This window comes from Schistocerca cancellata, chromosome 10, assembly GCF_023864275.1.
Source record: "Schistocerca cancellata isolate TAMUIC-IGC-003103 chromosome 10, iqSchCanc2.1, whole genome shotgun sequence".
In the NCBI taxonomy this organism is placed as follows: Eukaryota; Metazoa; Arthropoda; class Insecta; order Orthoptera; family Acrididae; genus Schistocerca; species Schistocerca cancellata.
The window spans coordinates 117,754,261-117,775,395 of record NC_064635.1 but is presented as its reverse complement, the minus strand read 5'-3'; the positions used below and the strand labels follow the sequence as shown (position 1 = coordinate 117,775,395).

The window sequence follows — 21,135 nt, the reverse complement described above, 5'->3', positions numbered from 1 at the left end:
GCCATAGGCAGTATACTGCAGTTAATTTTGTTTATTGCTTCATTCTTGCATAACTCACAGCTTTGGGTCTCTGCAGATTAACCTTCAGTCTTTATGTTCCATATATATTATGTGAATGAGTAAATGAAAGACTGAGTGCATGGTCTAATTCAGTATGTGATTAAATACTTAACATTAACTCAAAGGTCTCCTGCATACCCACAATAGTTTTACTACTCTGGTGTAGATAAACACACATTTGATTATCTTACACAATGCTATCTGCTAGAACAAAGCGTACTCATTTTCAAACTGACAATGCTTGTTTACGGCTTTCTCCAGAACACACTCTTTGTGCTTCCAATAAAATAACATTTGCTGTTTTACAATGCTAGTTCAACACAATATAAAACATGGAAAATTTATAATAGTAAAATTCTGCACATTATATCATTTAGAAAACACAGTAATTAATTTAATGGAGTCAGCTCTTTATTTTTTATGTTTTCATGTGGTCATCACAGATTTGGCATACATAACATATTTACATACATATTAATTTTAGTATATTGCTCACTTTTGGAACTACCATCAGATGATCATTGTGACTCATGCTACAAGAAAGATAGAAAATACTGTCTCAGTCTGCTCGTGTAATTAATGCTGCTACTTCACTGGAATGAAAGATGAAACCATGTGATGTTTGGCAGGTAGTGCACATCATGGGAACAAGAAAATCTAGAAAAGAAAAAGAAAAAAGTATCATTAGTAAAACCTTCTTGTAAGAACTGAAATGTACCTATTGTTCAGTGTGTAGAACAAAATAAGAAATAGAATAATTTAATTAGGAAATATTAGACTTAAATAAGATATTTAGCATGAGCTGAAGTGTTCTAAACATTGTTCCTCCTTTTCTCTTATTTTGCTCATTCCTAGACATAAAAAATTTATTTTACATAGTAAGGTTTTCATGGTATATAGTCAGTAGATTTTTGGGAGTCCAACAAAGCTGACAGTTTAGTCTTTATGTACGGTATTTTGATGACCGATTTGTTTGTCCATCTGATTATGCATCAAGAACAACTAATATCCGTATTTACAACAGCTGACAAAAATGGTTTGGTCAGTCATCAAAAACTGTACACAAAAATTGAAATTATCAACTCACCTGGGAAATTAAAAATACACTGTCATTTGCCTAATGTTAAGTATTATGGGCCAACTACAGTCTAATGCTCAGAAGGAAATAGTATGCACTTAAATCAAAATGGAAAGAAAGTCAATCAATTCTTGTATTACTAGTTTGGTGATGCAATTAGTCGATGCCTATCAGTGAAAAAATGGTGTAGAGTATCTTCATTTTCTGAACTCATGTTTGTGTTGTGTACTTTGTGTACTTGTGGTTTCCACCAGTGCATTGCATGTTACATTTGGCAACTATCTTCTTGTAGTGTTGCATGTACTTAATTGGTGATTTAATAAAGTGTGTGGTTTTAATATCACTCATACATTACTGTGGACTGAAGTACCTACAAGCAGTGGCTTCAAAGAAGGCCATGGACGATCAGGAACCCATTACACAAAAGGAACATATGGTGACCTTATAAGTTAATGGCAAGCCTACGGAAGTTTCCATCAAACATTTCAAGCCGGCCTATCTGAGCCTAGAGGCTTACACTGTAGGTTAGGCTCCCTATTGTCACCTGATGCCTATGTCGTATAATGTAGCAGTGCACAAGTCTATTCTGTTCACCAGACCAGTCTGTACATCCAGTGTTTACATCAACTGATGCAGTTGCTGATGAGACTACGCCGTCAACTGATCAGTCACCAGTTTCTCCTGTTCTATGTCCAGTCTGCAAGAGGGCTGGCAGGATTGTGTGGCACAAATCTCTCTTCATCCCAGAAACTCCACTCTATGAGGGGGAGGGTGTGTGTGTGTGTGGGGGGGGGGGGGGCTGTGTGAGGGGACAATTAGTTGAAGACTGAGAAGTGAAGTGCAGAGTATTTTTGTTTACTGAATTCATGTTTGCTCTGGCGCTTGTTTTCCCTGTCAGCACATTGCATGGTTTGTTTAGTGAGTATCTTCTTTGTAGTGTTACATGTATTCAAGGGGCAGTTTAATAAAGTGCACGATTTTAATATTGTTTATGCTTTGATGTGGATTTTGTTTCTGACAATCATGGCACATGTAGTTCGGAAAAAAGTGCGCTGAAGCAAGGTATTGTTGTTGTCCTGCAGATTTTGAATCTCTATCCTTTGTTCTTTATATACTTAGTGAAGTATGCTACATAACAATGAAGGATAATGGCAGAGCAGACTGTACAGTAAACATCACTGAAACATGACAGCCTAACTGTTTATAAATAAAAATCATGAAAAATGTCTTTCCTGGGATTTGTCACAGTGCTGCAAGTTGGCCAAGTAAGTTGGTTATCCACAGGCTCAAAACTAATGGAACGCAAGACACAGCACATTTTTTCCATTTGATTTACAATTATCATCAATTAAGTGTTAATTCCTATTTTCCCACGTTTGTTGGCTTCTTATCCTGCAAACAGTCTTTCATCACATCAAGATTTTCCCATTTCTTTGTTCATTAGACTACTTTATTCTTACCCTGCTACAGCTGGAATCACTAATGCAAGGAGTAGTCATAAGGTTTTAATTTTCACCTCAATGAAGAAACACACATTGTGACTATATAATTTGCTGTTGGTGTTAATCCTCTGCATGTCCGCTATGCATTGTGACACATTCTTACCAATTGTGGATCGCTTTGAGGAGATTTTGGTTGTGGAAGTAAGGGTGAGGGGAGCACTAATTGGCAGTGGGAGCAAATACACCTAGATGGCCAGCTGCCTGTGATGCCCACCTACAAACTTGTCATGCTGTTTGGTATTATGTTTGTTTGACAGTTTTCCTCTTATGACTGTAATATCTTAGGACTACATCTTGGTAGTCCCAAAAGACACTCAGTGTACCCTGCCTGGTCACAATCAGGTCCTCACCTTTTTCAGCAGAGGGGAATCCACATATTTCCACTGCTTGCTTTGCTCCTTTGTTTTGCGTCAAAGTAATACATCCAGCACTTGTCCATGGTGATTAGGTGGCTAAAACAATCATCTTGATTGGCATAACACAGCTTCAACATTTCTGTTGCTACCCTGCTCCATCAAGGTTTTTGAATGTGCATGAGAAGTTGCAGAACCCGATAAGGGGCAAGCTTCCTCTTGTTCAAAATATCCTACAAGATTTTGAAAACTGGTCTGTGGCTAAATTTCATGTTTTTCACTGTGAGCTGGGTTATGATGTGCTGTCGTTCCTGATTACTAGACTTTGCACAAATGCCCAGCACTAAATTCCAAACTTCTGGTGTCTCAGGGAGTGAGGACTCAGGCACGGTCTATAGTGAACCATCTTTTGATGTGTATGATAAGCTTGGTGCAACCCTCCCCCCGCTACTTCCATGCCCCCAAACCCCCACCTCCTTTCACCGTTGGTGCCCATCTCTTTGATTATCATCAACAAGAGAAGACAGTTTGAAGGCTGTCTACCATGCACTATTTGGGTCTGCCATGAGATATGACCTGATCTTCCAGGGAAATATTTCAGAGTACTATGAAAGTTTTATATTAGAGAAATAAGCTATGCAAAGAATGACATCTAAGAAGGAAGATAAAAACTGTAAACTGCTGTTCCAGTTGTTGAATATCTTACCACTGCCATGCATTTACATACTTAAACACATTAATTATACAAAAAACACTTAGAATGCTTACACAAAAAATCTAATTCTCCCTCCCCCCTGAAACTATAAACAAAATGCAATTACAAGTTATAACATATAACTCAAAAGTATATGAAAATGATGTCAAATGTATTGGAATAAAAATATACACTCATCTTCTAGCAAACAACATATTAATCAAGTGTTCAATAAAGAAGAATCAAAATAAACAAACAGCTATTAACTCATTGTTTCTATTCTACTAATGAATTTCTAGAAACAAAATTGTAATCTTCAAAAAATCTCTAACTTCTCTCAGTATTGTTGTGTGTTCTTTCTAAGCACATAGATACAATATTTTACGTGGCATGTTTCTTTGTGAAGCTGAAATGTTACAGGTAAAATTGTCCTGTACAGTTACATTTATCACTACATTTAGGAAATCACCACAGCCTCACACATGTTAGTCTAAGTATCTACAGCTGGATATCTTGACTGCTGTAGCAGTAATTTTGTTTACAGGCCACTGTGTAGAGTTATGATTAAAATTCAGAGAACAACATTAAGTAACTGAATATCACCACTTTCATATAACTTAAACAATTTGGGCAGCGCATGCCAGGGAAGTTCTCTGGAGGCTCGAATCTTATTTGTTTCATATTTAATTGGTGCTTGGAGTGACATCTCATCGCAATGATGGGAGGTGTGAGCTGCTGCACTGATCAGTCTGTCCAATTACAGTGTCAGAAGGGCATAGTTTGCCCAACCACAATAGAGTTTGGCGTGAGCTGAGCTACTTTCTCACTGCCGAACTCCAGTGTGAGTCCAGTGTGAGCTACATTTTCTGTGCTTCCTTTTCTCAAACTAACTGCGTACCAAAAGCTCTGATCTTATCAGCTCAATATCTGACACATACTGCTTTGCAGGTCATTTAGGAAGCCAGTGGCAGCTCTCACCAGCCAGTCAGTTGTGGTAGCTCTTGCCAGCCTGGCACTACGGTTGGGTGTCTTATTTGTATCTCCTGTGCCGATACACATTCCTTGTGAATCAGACTCTTTATTAGTGGATACTGTATCAAAATCTCTACAGTAGTTCATGAGATTATCACAAAAATACAAAGAGGAACTGTGACTTTAATTTATACAGGATGTCTCACAAAGGTGTTAACACTGTTTGGATCTTAATAACCAAGAAGGTATTAATGATAACGTAATGCAGTTATGCTTATATGGTGCTCCCTTGACTAGTATGTGTAGCCATTCATTTGTTTTTCTTCTGTTTATTTTTGGTTGCCAGTAACTACACATAAATAACAAAATGGCTGGAAACTTGTCCTTCAACAAAAGAAAGTGGATTTTAAAGTGTTACTGGAAATGTGAAAACATGAAAGAAGTGGAGATATGATGTTGGACAGATTTTGATGCTACACCACTGTTACATGTAACAACAACAAAATTACATGGCAAATTTGTGATGGAAGGAAGTGTGTGTGATTTGAAGAAGGGATGTTGTGGTAAGATGAAATCAGGAGTGGATGAAAGAGATGTGGATGTAGTTGTAGAAGCTTTCACAAGATCCCCAAAGCAGCCCACACGTCAAGCTGCATGTGAAACAGGTGTATACAAATTGAGTTTTAAATCCAGCAGAGTGAAAACCCTACATTGCCAGGTTGCTTGATATGATGAATGAGAAGGACACAGATAGGCACCTTGAATTTCGTGAATGTATTTGCAATAATGAACAGTTGACTGATGTTATTGTTTGGTCTGATGAAGTGACATTTAAATTGAATGGAACCATCATTCACCATAATTTGTGCAAGAGACAAGCCCCACATTACAAAAGAATGATCTGATAATCTGGGGTATGGTATGTCTGTCAGGGGACTTGTACGATGCCCCCTCCCCCATTAAAAAAAAAAAAAAAAACAATGACAGGAATAAAGTACCTTACCATGTTGCAGGAATGAATTGTACCAGCTGTTCACTGAGCTGAAGATTGTTTTTCCAACAAGATGGTGTGGTAATTCTTGAATGAAATATTTGTTGAGAGGAGAAAGGTCAAAAAGGAAGTGCTGAGTTTTCACCCAGATTTCCCAATCAAACACTAGTGGACTTATTCCTGTGTGGTACTCTATGCCACAAGGCCATGTTTGCAGGATGACTTGAGAGAGGTGATTGTGACTGCCTGTGAATCCACTCCAGTGTCAACCCCAACACATGTGTGTTGATCTGTTCTGCAGTGGTGCATACACAGTATTGGGGGTGATGTATGGATTAGACATTGTAAGAAGAAAAATATTCTGCAATGAGGAAACATTATTCATGATACATGTAAGCCTTATATCACAAAAAGATTAGATGATCTTACTTTTCTGTTCTGTTGACAAATTACTGATTGAAGGGGTCAGTGAAAGAAAATGCTAACCCTCAACTTAGTAAGGGTCACTTGATGTGTTGCTTCTTCAGTGGACCACACACTGATACAGAATAGTTCCCTAAGAATTGTTAAAAACATTGTCTTCTACATATATTGTTGTTCATTATTGTATTTATGTTCTTGTCTTTGAATTTAACCGAACATTTAACACACAATGTCTCAAAATGGTCCTGTGGGTTAGCACTTCCATCCACTGACCCTTTCAATCAGTAACTTGTCAACTGAACAGGAAAGTAAAATCATCTAATCTATTTTGTGACATAAGGGTTAAATGTCTCATAAAAAGTTAAATCATGGTCTCTGTCTTTCCTTGTGGCAGGATATTTGTCTTCTTACAATGTCTAAAAGTACTGCCCTGCTTCTCAGGATTAAAATCTGAAACTCTTTCACTGATGTATTTTCAAACTTTTATAATGAACCTCAATCACTCACCTCTTTGTCAGCTTCATAACTGCATTTAGTCAACTGATACGCCATTTCACAATCATCTTCTCCAACTGCAACAAAAACAGTCATTTGCAGTAATTTTGTTATGTACATATCCTTGGTGCCAAAACCATATCAGGCTTAAGTAAGTGAATAATAAGCCCACAAAGAAATAATCACAATATTTTAGGAATCTTGAGCAAAATGCCAAACTGAATAATGAATCAAAAGGATTTCATATATATTTTTCCAAATTAGCCTCTTTTCTACTAATTTTAGTATTTTGAATTTAGCCAAGTAGATGACAACAGTCAAACAACAGTTGATAATTACAGCAGATTCTAAGAAATGCTTTGCTTTATTAATCCACTACCTGATAAACCTGGCATTGCCCAGGTATTCAGTTTACCAGTTTTCTATTAGAAACAAAAACAAAAAATTAACTGTGTTTGTAAATATAAAAAAAGTTCCCCTCCTTGTATTCATGAAAACACTTGTGAAATTATGAAACAGTCATATAAAGAAATGCACGTTGTACAAACGTATATATACAAATGTATATGTATGTACAGTACCAAAACTAAGAAACATAGTGCACAAATTACAAATTCTCTCTAATGTTTATTTAACTCAGAACTTGATTATAAACAATATTTGCAGCTACATGTCCAGGAGCTATGAGGAATCCATTCTTGGGTGAGCTTGCCCTTGAGAAAGCAAAATAACGTTGTCAGTGAGAAACACATGGAGATGTCAAATCCACTACACAGTATTTAATATACTGTGCCTGGGACTTGTTAATTGTAACAACAAATGCAAGGCTCACTGGAAACTGCCGTCTCTTGAAATGAAAGGTGAGACCTGTCAGAGTAAGAAGTATCTTTTGAACTATGTGTTGTAAAATGATATATTTGTGTAGGCACATTCAGCAACATATGTGGATACTGTCTGTGAAATATGTTATGAAAAGAGTTACAAGCAAAGAATTAATAAATTTATGCATCATTTACAATGTGGCAGTTTTTGAATGAACTCAGTGACATGACAATGAAATGATCACACGGTATTGTTGGTTCGGAGGTCCCATCCAGGGAAGTTTGGCTGTCAGGTTGTAACTCTTACTTCAGTCAATACCACATTGGAGGAGTGTCAATGACGATAATGAAAGGTTAACACATTACCACTCAGCTAAGCAGGTGGACACTCAGTGACATATCTTCTAATCTAGGTGTCATATAGTGGCATAAAATACATACATACATTTTTTGACAATGGAGAATCCAGGATGGAAAGTAACAATATCATGAAAAGGATAGTTGTTACTCATCATATAGGGGAGGTGCTGAGTCGCAGATAGACACAACAAAAAGATTGTCAGAAAATGAGCTTTTGGCCAACATGATGAATGAATAAAAGAAAATACACTGCTTTTGATGTGGATAATCAATGCTACACAATGACAAAGTCATTCACAGAGGTTCTTTTACTTTTTGCTCTTTGTGTAAGAGGAAAGAACTGCAATGCAGCTACCAAACATGTTTATTTTACATACCCATCATAAAATTGCTTGACAAACAGTAAAAACAGTAATGTGTTGTAAACAACACTATGTGTTAACAGTCATAGGTAACTATTTTCTTTGAAAAATGTCAGCATCATCAAGTAAATATGAATCTAAAATAATAGAGATTTAGTATAGCTGAGAAAGCAGCAGCTTTCGATCATTGTACTTAGTGAGTAGCAAGAATAGCATTATGCAGAACTGTGACAGTTTACTGTTAATACAGTTCACATTAAGATTCTCTGATTTGATGGTGTTTTGCTATTGTTTACCATCACTCATTACATATCCTTGAAGATTTTCCTTCTTGATTGGATCACCAGAATATGATGAACAAGTGAATGAATGAACATTATACCTCCAGTTCGCATTGCATTGAAAATGGAGCAGTAAACGAATATGCCAAATAAATACACACTGACTAAAAAAAAGAAGCACCCAGAAAGGGCTTCTCCTTCTTGAAAAGATCTTCAGAATATTTTGAATGAATTAACACTATACCTCCATTTTGTATTGCACTGAAAATGGAGCAATAATGCTTTGAAACCAATATGCAAAATAAAAATACACTGCCTGCCAGGCTGAAGGAAGCCAGCCCATAACTGTTGTAACTGGACCTTGATGTCCTGGATACTTCAACTCAAATGGGGTTGATGTTTGAGTTGACTCCACATAACCTGTATTGGAAACAGATCTCGGGATCCTGCTACTCATGAGAGTATCCCAGCATCATGCAGACAGGTTGTAGACACATATGTCACACATGTCCTTTTGAAAAAAGGCACCACAATACTGTCACATGATAAATAACACATTGGTACACAGGTTGTTCATGATGTACCATCAATCGCTACCAGCTGTGGACCTAAAGTCATACCCAATGATTCCCCACACCGTGACACAGGAATAGCAGAGCAGTGTCTCCCCAAAAAAATTGGAAGAATCCAAATGCATTGACAATGGTCACTGGGGATAGTGCAGAACCGTGATTCATCTCTGAATATAATGTAATGCATTCATCAGCAGTCCATGCTTCCTGATGATGGCACCACTCCGAACACTGCTGACCGAGTGAGGTGGTGCAGTGGTTAGCACACTGGACTCACATTTAGGAGGATGGTTCAAATGTGCATCCAGCCATCCTGACTTAGGTTCTCCATGATTTCTCTAAATTGCTTTGGGCAAATGATGGGATGGTTCCTTTGAAGGGGCATGAAGGAATTCCTTCCCCATCCTTCTCTAATTTGATGGGACCGATGACCTTGCTGTTCGGTCGCCTCCCCCAAATCAACCAACCAAACACAGCCATCTCACAGAACAATAATTCTGTCGTCTGTCTGCCCATAGTCTCCAACCGATTTTGCGTGGTGACAGAGAATGTTGCAGGGTGTGTATTACTTATTCTTGAATGGCAGATGCAGATGTGAAGGCATTATGATGGGTGTAGTGCATAATACAGTGATCCTCCCTTGTGATAGTCACATGTGGTCAATTGGTGTGGGGCAGCAGAGGATGGGGGGGTGGGGGGTGGGGGTGGGGGTGGAGGGCAGGTGGGCTGCTGTGGCCTGTTGTGGACCACTGTGGGCTATGGCAGGACAAAGCCTCTCCATCGTTTCTAGGTCCGTGGTTCAATACACAATACACAATATGAATTATGTAAGTATTTCATAAAGTATGAATGTATGATTTATGAACATCTTCAGTGCAGTAGTGTGATCAATGTAAATAAGTTTTGAACACAGATTTTTCTCTATGATCATGCATGGCTACAACAGCTCAGTGTACTGAACATCTACATTTTGTGACAAATTTGTTACTACATTTTAAACAAAAATATGTTAGAGATTTTTTCGACTTCTTCCACATACACATGGACTGTGGATCTGGAATCTGTTGAAGGTACATTAGCGTACTTTATCTTTTTTCTTTGTAAATATGTATTGTGCATTTATGTTTTAGGACATACACATCCTAGGAGATCATTCATTGTGGGTCTATGTAATGAAAAGTACATCTAATCCAATCAGTAATTGAGAAGGGAGTGTGACAGGGTTGTATCTATCCCTGATGTTATTCAGTCTACACACTGAGCAAGCCATGAAGGAAATCAAGGAGAAACTTACAAAGGGAATTATAGTACAGGGAGAAGAAGTCAATACATTGAAGTTTCCCAATGATATTGTAATTTTGTCAGACAGCAATATCAATTTAACAGAATCAATAGTCTCTTGAAAAGTGGTTATAAGAGGAAAAGTCAACAAAAGCAAAACAAGGATGATAGAATGTACTCAAATTAAATCACATAATGCTGAGGGAATTAGATTAGAAAATGAGACATCTGGGCAGCAAAATAAGTGATGGTGGCAAAAGTAGAGAGGACATACACTGAGCAGATGAAAGTCACAGATAACTCATAATACTGCGTCGCACTTCCTTCCGCCAAGTGTAATGCAGCAGCTCGACATGGCATGGACTCAAAAAGTCATTGGAAGTCCCCTGCAGAAATATTGAACCATGCTGCCTCTATAGCTGTCAGTTATTGTGAAAGTGTTGCTGGTGCAGGATTTTGTGCAAAAACTGGATCCTCAACTATATCCCATAAATGTTTGATGGGATTCATGTCAGGCTCCTGAATTATTCAGAATATTCTTCAAACCAATTGCAAACAATTGTGGGCCAGTGATATGGCATATTTTCATCCATAAAAATTTCCATCATTGTTTGGGAACATGAAGTCCATGAATCACAGCAAATTTTCTCCAAATAGCCAAACATAACCTTTCCAGTCAATGATCAGTTCAGTTGGGCAAGAGGACCCAGTCTGTTCCATGTAAACACAGCCCACATCATTTGAAGCTAGCAGCAGCTAGCACAGTGCCTTGTTGTCAACCTGGGTCCATGGCTTCATGGGGTTTGCACCACACTTGAACCATACCATCTGCTCTTACCAACTGAAATGAGAACTCATGTAACCAGGCCTCTGTTTTCCAGTCATCTAGGGTCCAATTGATATGGCCATGAGCACAGAACGGGCACTGCAGGTGATGTTGTGCTGTTAGAAATGGCTTTCGCATTGGTTGTCTGCTGCCATAGCTTGCTGACACAAAATTTTGCCGCACTGTTCTAACAGATACACTCTTCATATGTCCCACATTGATTTCTGCAGTTATTTCATGCAGTGCTGCTTGTCTGTTAGCACTGAAAGCTCTACACAAACACTGCTGCTCTCAGTTGTTATATGAAGGTCATCAGCCACTGGGTTGTCTGTGGTGAGAGGTAATGCCTGGAATTTGATATTTCCAGCACACTCTTGACACTGTGTGTCTCAGAACATTGAATTACTCAATGATTTCTGAAACAGAATGTCCCATGCATCAAGCTCCAATTACCATTTCATGTTCAAAGTCTCTTAATTCCTGTCATGCGGTCATAATTATGTCGGAAACCTTTTCACATGAATCACTTGAGTACCAATGACAGTTCTGCCAATGCACTGCTCTTTTGTACATGATACTGCTACCGCCTGTATGTGTGCACATACCATGAATTTTGTCATCTCAGTGTAATTTCAAATGTTTGAACATCTTTTCTGAAGTTCCTTGTCGGGAGCATTCGGACAAGAAGGGAATAGAAGACTCTGAAACACGGTTGTCCAGGAGAATGCTGAGCATTGGATGAGTATATTGGATAAATAAGGAGGTACTACTGAACTGAATCAAGGAGAAAAGAAATTGATGGCACAACTTGACTGAGACATCAAGGAGTCTTTCAGTTTGGTAATAGAAGGAAGTGTGGGGAGTAAAAATTGTAGAGGCAGACCAAGGCTTGGCTACAGTAAGCAGGTTGAAATGGTTGTAGGTTGCAGTAATTATGCAAAAATGAAGAGGCTTACACAGGACAGACTGCATCAAACCATCTTTTGGACTGTAGATCACAACAGTAACTTAGCTTGATATGAGTAAATATTAAATATACATTATTTTCATTCTGGTGTTCAAAAAACCAATGTTTATAAAGGTTGCAGCTGGTTCTGGTTCTTTGATGATAAGTTCGTGATCTGGACTCAGGCCCAAGACAACCTATCTTCATTCCTTCAAAATCTCAACACCTTCTCTCCCATGTGCTTCACCCAGTCCTCCTCAAGCCGGTCTACAACTTTCCTAGATGTCGAAATCCTCCTTCTGATGGCTCCAATCATACCTCTGTCCATGCTTAACCCACCAACCACCCACAGTACCTGCATTCCAACAGCTGCCATCCCATTCATACCAAAAAATCCCTCCCCTACAGCCTTGCCATACAGGGACTGAGTATCTATACTGACAAGAACTCCCTTACTCAGTATGCTGAGTGTCTCACCGAGGACTTCACAGACAGGCACTATCCCCCAGATTTAGTCCACAAATGGATCTCCCATGCTGTTGCTCCTCACACTCATAATCCTCTCACCACTCCCAAGAACCAGACTCAAAGGAATGCCCCCCTTGTCACCCAGTACCACTCCAGACTGAAACAATTGAACCATACCCTTCACCAGAGCTTCAATTAACTATCATTGTGCTCTGAAATGAGGGACAACCTACCTTAGATCCTTCCCAACCCACCTAAAGTGGTGTTCCATCACCCACCCAACCTCTGCAACATTCTAGTCCATCTCTATGCCGTTCCCAATCCAACCCCCTTGCCACAAGGATCATATTCCTGTAGAAGATCCAACCCATCCATCCAACACTTCCTATTCCAGTCCTGTCACAGGCTTATCAGAGGCCAGGCCAGCTGTGAAAGTAGTCATGTCATCCACCAGCTCTGCTGCAACCATTGTATAGCTTCTTATTTTGGTATGATTGCTAAGTGGCTGTCCACCAGGATGAATGGCTACTGCCAAACTGTGGCCAAGAGCAAAGTAGATCACCCTGTGACACAACATGAAGCTGAACATGACACACTTGATTTCAATGGCTGCTTCACTATCCAAACCATCTGGATCCTTCCCTCCACCACCAGCTTTTTTGAACTGCACAGGTGAGAGTTATCCTTACATTCTCTGCTGCCATGATTATTCTGGTCTCAACCTATGGTAACATACTGTCCCCACACCCTCCAACCAGCAGTTTCCACCCCCTCCGTTCTGGCACCCCCTCCCCATTCTTATCTCACTGTCCTCTGCCAATGCATCCACCCATCCTTCCCTACTCCTCTCCTTTTTCACTCCATTTTCCCCAGCTACCTCCCCCACAACCTTGGGGAGTTGCATCTGTCGGCAGTCTAGTTCCTTGTACACTCTGCCAGACAATACTCCTCTCTCTCCCTCCACCCATTTACTGTTATCCTTCCTCCCCCCCCCCCCCCCCCACCTCCCCCGCCACCTCCAGATTGCTGCTTCCATTATATGTGGCAGCTGCATTCTGTCTGAGTGGCTGGAGTTGGTGGTCATGTGTGCGTGAAGTGTGCTTGCTTTTGTGAACAAATAGTACATATTTCTCTTTCTTTTTCTGATGCAGGCTGTGACCAAAGTTTATGTGTAAGTGTCCTTTAATTGCTCCTGTTTGCAACTTAACGTACCATCTTTATGATAAGTAGCACTATCTTTTCCTAAATTGTTGACAGAGTTTCCATTGTTTAATATATAGAGTGCAGAGAAGAGGGAGCAGTACCTGCTTTGTCGCTGCAAGCATCCAGCATAGCTAGGAATCTGTCCTTGAGGTCAGGGGGCAGCATCTTCTCAGCCTGGTTCTTCGCAGCGTTGACATTGTAACGGCCCTGGCGCAGCTGTAACAGGCATGTGATATACACTCTGAATGATGTAGCCATACTTACTGTCCTTTCTAATAAATGGGAAGACTTGTCTCTAATTATATAAATTTGAACAGTTCTCAGGTCCATAAACAAAAGTATTTTCCATTTTTCAATCACATAAGTATTTTTAATACTGATTATTTTATTTTGCACTTTGTATACTGTTTGCATTCCATTTGTATATCCAACCAAGCCTACAGTATCATTTTTTAATGTGTTGTATAGAAAGATTTGCACTATCCAGCAAGTTTTATTTTCAATAGGCTTCTAGCAGAACTAAAAAAAAAAAAAATTCATTGTGGACTTTCCTTGTATTCTGTAGAGGTGAGTAGTTGGGAACCTTTCTCTGTACTGTGTGATTCATATGATTGCTTTCTTTTTTATTGTGTTTTGTTAATTCTTTAACTCTTTGTTTATAAATTTTCTAATCAGCACTCTGTAGACTATGCAGTGACTCATACCATTCTCAAGTAAGTTTGCCTCAAGTGGTTCCATGGAACCTTATAAATAAATAAATTCTTTATATAAAAAAGGTAGGACTTGGAATGGATAGAGTAAGGAAAGAGATGATGAGAGAAATACTGAAAGAGAATCCCATGTGAGATACCATGCAAAAGGCAAGGTTAACACAGTATGGGCATGTTATAAGAATGGGAGTTGCCCACATACTGAGACAGGTCCACTGAATGAAAATAGTAGGCAAGAATCCCAGCAGAAGACAGAAAGACAGATGAATCAGTGGAGTGAAGGAATGTGTCAAGAAGTGGGGAGAAGACTGGGGCAGAGTAAAGAGAGAAGTGTGTCAGGGCAGGGAAAGATGGAAGTGGTGGGTGGGGGAGGTCTCTATGTTCCAACCAGACTCAGCCAGGGCTGCAAACCGAAGAATAAGAATAAGAAGAAGAAAAGATAATGTAGTATGAATAGAGATATGGTTAATGAAGATGGCAGAATCTGAATAGGAATGATTGAACCTGGGGGAAAAGTAATGCAAAAGAAATAGCAAAATTATTTACAGAATGCCTGCAGAATAAGATAATGTAACTACTCATGGAAAAAGCTGTAATTTTTGTTTTGACTCACATACCTGTAGCAATGAAAATGAATTACACTCTGACTGGGATTCATATACTCTGGAAAAACTATTGATCTGGTATCAAAAACAAGGGCTATCTATCTCTGAGAAAGAAGGAGATGTTTCAAACTATGGTTGTGTACCACTAGCTATATAGAGGGTGGCACAATGTCATGCATGGGTTGCAATGCCTTAAAATTTTTTTTGTAATTTGCTAATTTATTTTTTTGTTTTCAGGATTGTGAAGTACATTTGGGACATGTACCATGGAGAGATTAAGTCATGAACAGTGCATGAAACTGATAGAACGTTATTTTCAAAATCAAAGATCTATCATCCATAGAGAACACAATGTTGGCACTTCAATGTGTGCAACCATCCTCGTCAGACTACAATTCTCCATTTTGTAGCTTGCTTTTAGCATCATTATTCAGTTTGTGATCACCCATGAATGGGCAGATGACATTCAGTTCAGACTCCAAAAAATGTTGGAGTGTGGTACAGAATTAATGACAACCCCAAACATCAAACTAGAGACATGGTACTCAGCTTGGAATGGATCAAAGGTCACTGCAAAGAATTTTAATAATGGAGTTGAAATTGTTCCCATACAAAGTGCAGCTGGTGCACTCTGTTGCATACCTCTGAAATAAAGCAATTTCAGACAAAGCTTTATTTAACATGTTACTCTTATTTTGATGCATACATTACACCCATGAAGTGTGTACAGTGACTTCTGAATCACACTGTATATTAGCACTGGAAAACTGCAAAGTATCTGTCTTCTTTGTGAAATAATGAACAATGTACTATGACAAGCTGCTCTTTGTGAGACTGTGAAGGGCAGTCATTTGAAAGACATAACTTTTCCCATATAGTGTTTCTACATTCCCCAACCATATACCTCATATTGTAGACAGGAGTAAATATATGCATTTCCAAACAAGAAAGTTATACGCTATACACACCCATGCACAATTTCTGTGTCATTCCATATATCAGTGCTGCAGCCTCCATTACATGTCATTAGGATAGTAGGAAATTCAGAATCTGTAGCAGAATCAGGCAAAAATATTCCACAACATCAGAACTTTTATCAGCAGCCTTAGAGAAGGACTTTAGATTCCTACACTGGGAAAAAGAAGAAGGAATTTGTTGTAACGGTGACTGGAACGGTCGCGGGGTTGAAGTGACGGCCAGTGCGGCGGCCCATGAACAACAGCACAACGGGAGAGGACGGACATGACCAACAAAGGACAGAACGAACAATAACAAGATCAAAACAATGGAGTCAAGAAAAACTGACAACCATGCCCACTCGTACACAAAACAAGAAAGTAAATAAGCTCTCTAAGGTGAGGCGATGTGTCCACAGATGTACGCAAGGTTAGACTGGCTGGCTGAGTGAGAGGCAGGCGCTTAAATACTCAATTGGGGGTGCCGCTATTGGCTGCTGAAACCATATGGCATCCTCACACTAAATGCTGGCCAGGAGGCATGCACCACCACAGCTTACGGCATGATGGTTCAGAGACCTCTAGGGGTCTTCGACGTCCATGACGTCTGGCGAGGATTCAAATTCTGCGGCGTGTGGTACCAGAGAATTTGTTTCAACCATCTTCATTTTGCTTGTGGCATTGTGGCGTTTGCCTTCAGTGCACATAAAATCAACAAATAATAGTGTAAGTTTAAAAGTAGACTGAAAATAAGTTCTAACACTAAAAACCTATAACACTGGGGGACAATTTGTAACTTAATTTCTGTTGACTTCTATTCTTAGGCTGTTTTAGAGGTAAATGGACATGCTGATTCCAAAACTGTAATTAGTTTTTTCCTATCACATCAAGTTTTGTTTCTGCAGTTGTTGTGCATGTGATTATGCTTGTGACAGATAACTAGTTTGTTACAGAAAGCAGTGCTGCACTCTGTCGGTAAACCTTAAACCAGTGACGACTGGAGGGGATACGGATGCGACGCAACAGGTTTAGATTCATATTGCCTAGACTAAAGTGGTCAGTTATGTATGAGACGCTGTAGTAAACAGGTGTACTTGTCACTCTGATATAGTGAAGCCAGTTTCCAACACGTAGTGCAAGAATTTGTACTTACACAAGATTAGCAGTATTTACTTCTTATTCATATACAGGGTGTTACAAAAAGGTATGGCCAAACTTTCAGGAAACATTCCTCACACACAAATAAAGAAAAGATGTTATGTGGACATGTGTCCGGAAACGCTTACTTTCCATGTTAGAACTCATTTTAGTTTCGTCAGTATGTACTGTACTTCCTCAATTCACCGCCATGATTTCATATGGGATACTCTACCTGTGCTGCTAGAACATGTGCCTTTACAAGTACAACACAACATGTGGCTCATGCACGATGGAGCTCCTGCACATATCAGTTGAAGTGTTTGTACGCTTCTCAACAACAGATTCGGTGACCGATGGATTGGTAGAGGCGGACCAATTCCATGGCCTCCACACTCTCCTGACCTCAACCCTCTTGACTTTCATTTATGGGGGCATTTGAAAGCTCTTGTCTATGCAACCCCGGTACCAAATGGAGAGACTCTTCGTGCTCGTATTGTGGACAGCTGTGATACAGTACGCCATTCTCCAGGGCTGCATCAGCGCATCAGGGATTCCATGCGACGGAGGGTGGATGCATGTATCCTCGCTAACATTTTGAACATTTCCTGTAACAAAGTGTTTGAAGTCACGCTGGTACGTTCTGTTGCTGTGTGTTTCCATTCCATGATTAATGTGATTAGAAGAGAAGTAATAAAATGAACTCTAACATGGAAAGTAAGTGTTTCCGGACACATGTCCACATAACATATTTTCTTCCTTTGTGTGTGAGGAATGTTTCCTGAAAGTTTGGCTGTACCTTTTTGTAACACCCCGTATAGACAAAAAAGTTTCTTTATGTCTGCCACTGGTAGTTCATGTCGTAAGTGCTTAAACGGCCTTGATTCGTTTTGTTATATATGTGGCAGTTTTATCATTCCCTGTCAACAGACAAACATCAGTAATTTTGTCAGGGAAGCCTGTTTTGCTTATTTTAAAGTAAAAATTGGTGACCAAAATAAATCATGGGCCCTTCACAAAGTCTTCAAGTAGTGTGTGGAGAGTTTGTGAATGTGGACAAAAGGAACATGCGATAAACTTCTGTTTGGTATACCAATGATTTGGCGAGAACCCAAAGACCACTCCAGTGATTGTTACTTTTGTGTAGTAAGAGCGTCAGGATATAACATAAATTACCCTAGTTTAAAGTCAGCTATACACCCTGTGCCACATTCTGCTGAAATTCCAGTGCCAGTGTTTCAAGAATTACCCTCTTTGGAAATACAATAAGATGCGTCAGGCGAAGATCGAAGTGACTGCACCGACAAAGATTTTAAAGGTGATGATGATTCTGTTTGTAAAGGATTTAATCAGCATGTTATTGGTATGGGATTTGGGACTATCCAAAAAAGCATCAGAACTTCTAACGTCAAGACTGCACGAAAAAAACTTGTTAGAAAAAGGAGCTAAAATCACCTACTTCTGATCGAGAGAAAGTGCATTTCTGCCATTCTTTCAGAGTGTTGATGCATTTGTGTACTGCCACAACATACCTGTTTTAATAGAGGAATTGGGAAGTTCAGACTATAATGCAACCAAATGGCGATTGTTTATAGATAGCTCAAAACGTAGCTTGAAGTGTGTTCTCCTTCACAATGGAGATTTATATGGTTCAGTCCCAATAGGCCATTCAGTTTTCTTGCATGAAAAATACGAAGGCATAAAGAAGGTCACTGATGTGTTGCAATAGAACTTGCACCAATGGATCATCTGTGTTGACCTTAAAATGGCTTCTTTCCTTCTTGGCCAGCAACATAGATATACCAAGTATCCGTATTTTCTGTGTATGTGAGACAGCAGAGTTTGTGAGAAGCATTGGGTGCAGTCAAAGTGGCTGCCAAGATCTGACCTGAAACCTGGTGATCCAGACATTGTAAATCATCCACTTATCGACAGAAAAATCATTTCTGCCTTTGCTTATAAAACTAGGTCTCATGAAGCAATTTGTTAAGAGCTCTGTCAACTGAAGGGGACTGTTTTAAGTATATCATTTCGGCATTTCCTAGCTTGTCATATGAGAAGATGAAGGCTGGTGTCTTTGGTGGGCCACAGATTCAGAAACTTATTAAAGATGAACGTTTCATAGAAACAATGACCAAACTTGAAAAGAATGCTTGGTTGGCATTCAAAAGTATTGTCAAGGACCTTCTAGGAAATACGTGAGCCCAGAATTACGTCGAAATTGTTCAAAAACTCTTAGGGAGCTTTAAAAAGCTTGGTTGTAACATGAGTATCAAGCTGCATTTCTTACATAGCCATCTTGCTAACTTTCCAGAAAATCTTGGTCTTGTTAGTGATAAACAGGGTGAGCGATTCCACCACGATTTGAAGGTCATGGAAGCAAGGTATCAAGGTAGATGGGATGTCGGAATGATGGCTGACTACTGTTGGAGCATCAAGCGAGAATGTCCCCAGATGGAACATTGTAGGAAAAGTTATAAGTGAAAATTTATACCCTAATATCTTTGTTTTTATTATTTTTATAAACACAATGTAAGTTTGAATATTATAATAACCTTTGAATGAATAAAATATTCTAATATTCTACTACATTTGGTTAGTACCCACTTTATTTTCCTTTTTACGCCAAGTTTTAATTACTTTTAGGGTCAAGAGAGAGTATCCTGTAGTTTAAACACTTGACATGATAGAGAAAAACTACTAACAGTTTTGAATTAGAGACCAAAAATTAGTTAAGAACAAGTCACAGATCTAGGACAACAAAATGGCTGTTCCCCAGTGTAATCAGTAGTGAAAAGAAAACTGGATAGAGCTACAATCAACTCATAGAACCAGTTGATGAGAACTGGTCTCTGTTTTTAGGGCACATCAATACAGTGGCTCGATGGTCAACAAAAGAAATGATCAGAACAGCAAGTATGATCTGGAGTGGTGCTGTAAACCACGTAGAGTTTTCTATACCATGCTTTCAGTGTACTTGAGACACAAAGTTTATAATCAGTATGTAATACAAAATTCATTGTATGGCACTGAGACATGCCATAATCACTCAAAAACTGATGGCCTACCACTGAGCTGTAGAGATATGTATACTGAGAATTATGAGTAGACAGAACAGAAAGCAGCATCAGGTGGTCACTAAGCAATACATTGTCAGACTGGATAAAACACTGACTGCGAGCAATAAGTGTGAAGAGATTAAATCAACAGTGTATAAAGAATTTTCATGTTATTAAGCTAATTTGTTCCAAGTATGTATAAATGTAAATGAATTATACATTAGGTATAACTGAATGAGTTGGTGCATTTTTTAAGACACTCACCTCAGACGTGGGACAATGGAGTCTTATGCTCTGTCTGACCATTCTGATTTATCATTTCCATGGCTTTCCTAAATTACTTCAGGAAAATGATGTAATGGTTCCTTCAACAAGACCACTGCCAGCCACCTCTTCTGTCCTATCCTCATTAAACACGTCTGGATGCTTCATTGTTTCACGGGTGTTGCGTTGGATAATGTTGTTGAAGCTGCTCAATATTTCGATGACACAGCTGCTTGTCATATCCAGTTGCTTACTGTAAGCACCTGAAGATGACAAGCAGCTGTCTCATCGAAATATCGCACAGCTTCCACTACAGTATCCGATGTAACACTCATGAACCAATGGAACAGTTACTATGTCGGGAAAGTCTTAGCACACATGGCTCGTGTGTCTATACTTGTATGTCTGTATATATGATAGATGTTTTACTTTTCATAAGCTGACAGATTCTATATCATTGTAAAATGAGCCATGGATGAATAAATTAATAATACCAATACTAACATTAGACTCCTTTTGCCAGTGACCCGCCGCTCACACTGGACAACAATCTCAAGTTTCAAAAAGACGTATTTGCAAGCTTTACATTCTCTGGGGGAAGACACAACTGAGACAGAATGCTTAAATCTTGTGACATCACATACCTGACAAGCAGTTTGGTTGTTTGCCATTCATCTCAATAACTGTTGTGACATTAATATACTCTATCTTTTCAG

General features: G+C 39.1%; 1 protein-coding gene across 1 annotated transcript in view; it reads right to left on the bottom strand.

The window, feature by feature from the left end:
* Positions 1-449: 449 nt before the first annotated feature.
* Positions 450-21,135, bottom strand: part of LOC126106824 (general odorant-binding protein 72-like) — a 61,718-nt gene continuing 41,032 nt past the window's right edge. The window contains exons 5-7 of the mRNA XM_049913219.1: positions 13,790-13,904; positions 6,581-6,645; positions 450-717 (exon numbers count right to left, since the gene is read on the bottom strand). Of these exons, the coding sequence (XP_049769176.1) occupies positions 700-717; positions 6,581-6,645; positions 13,790-13,904 (198 nt within the window). The 3' untranslated portion in view covers positions 450-699. The remainder of the gene's footprint in view (positions 718-6,580; positions 6,646-13,789; positions 13,905-21,135) is intronic.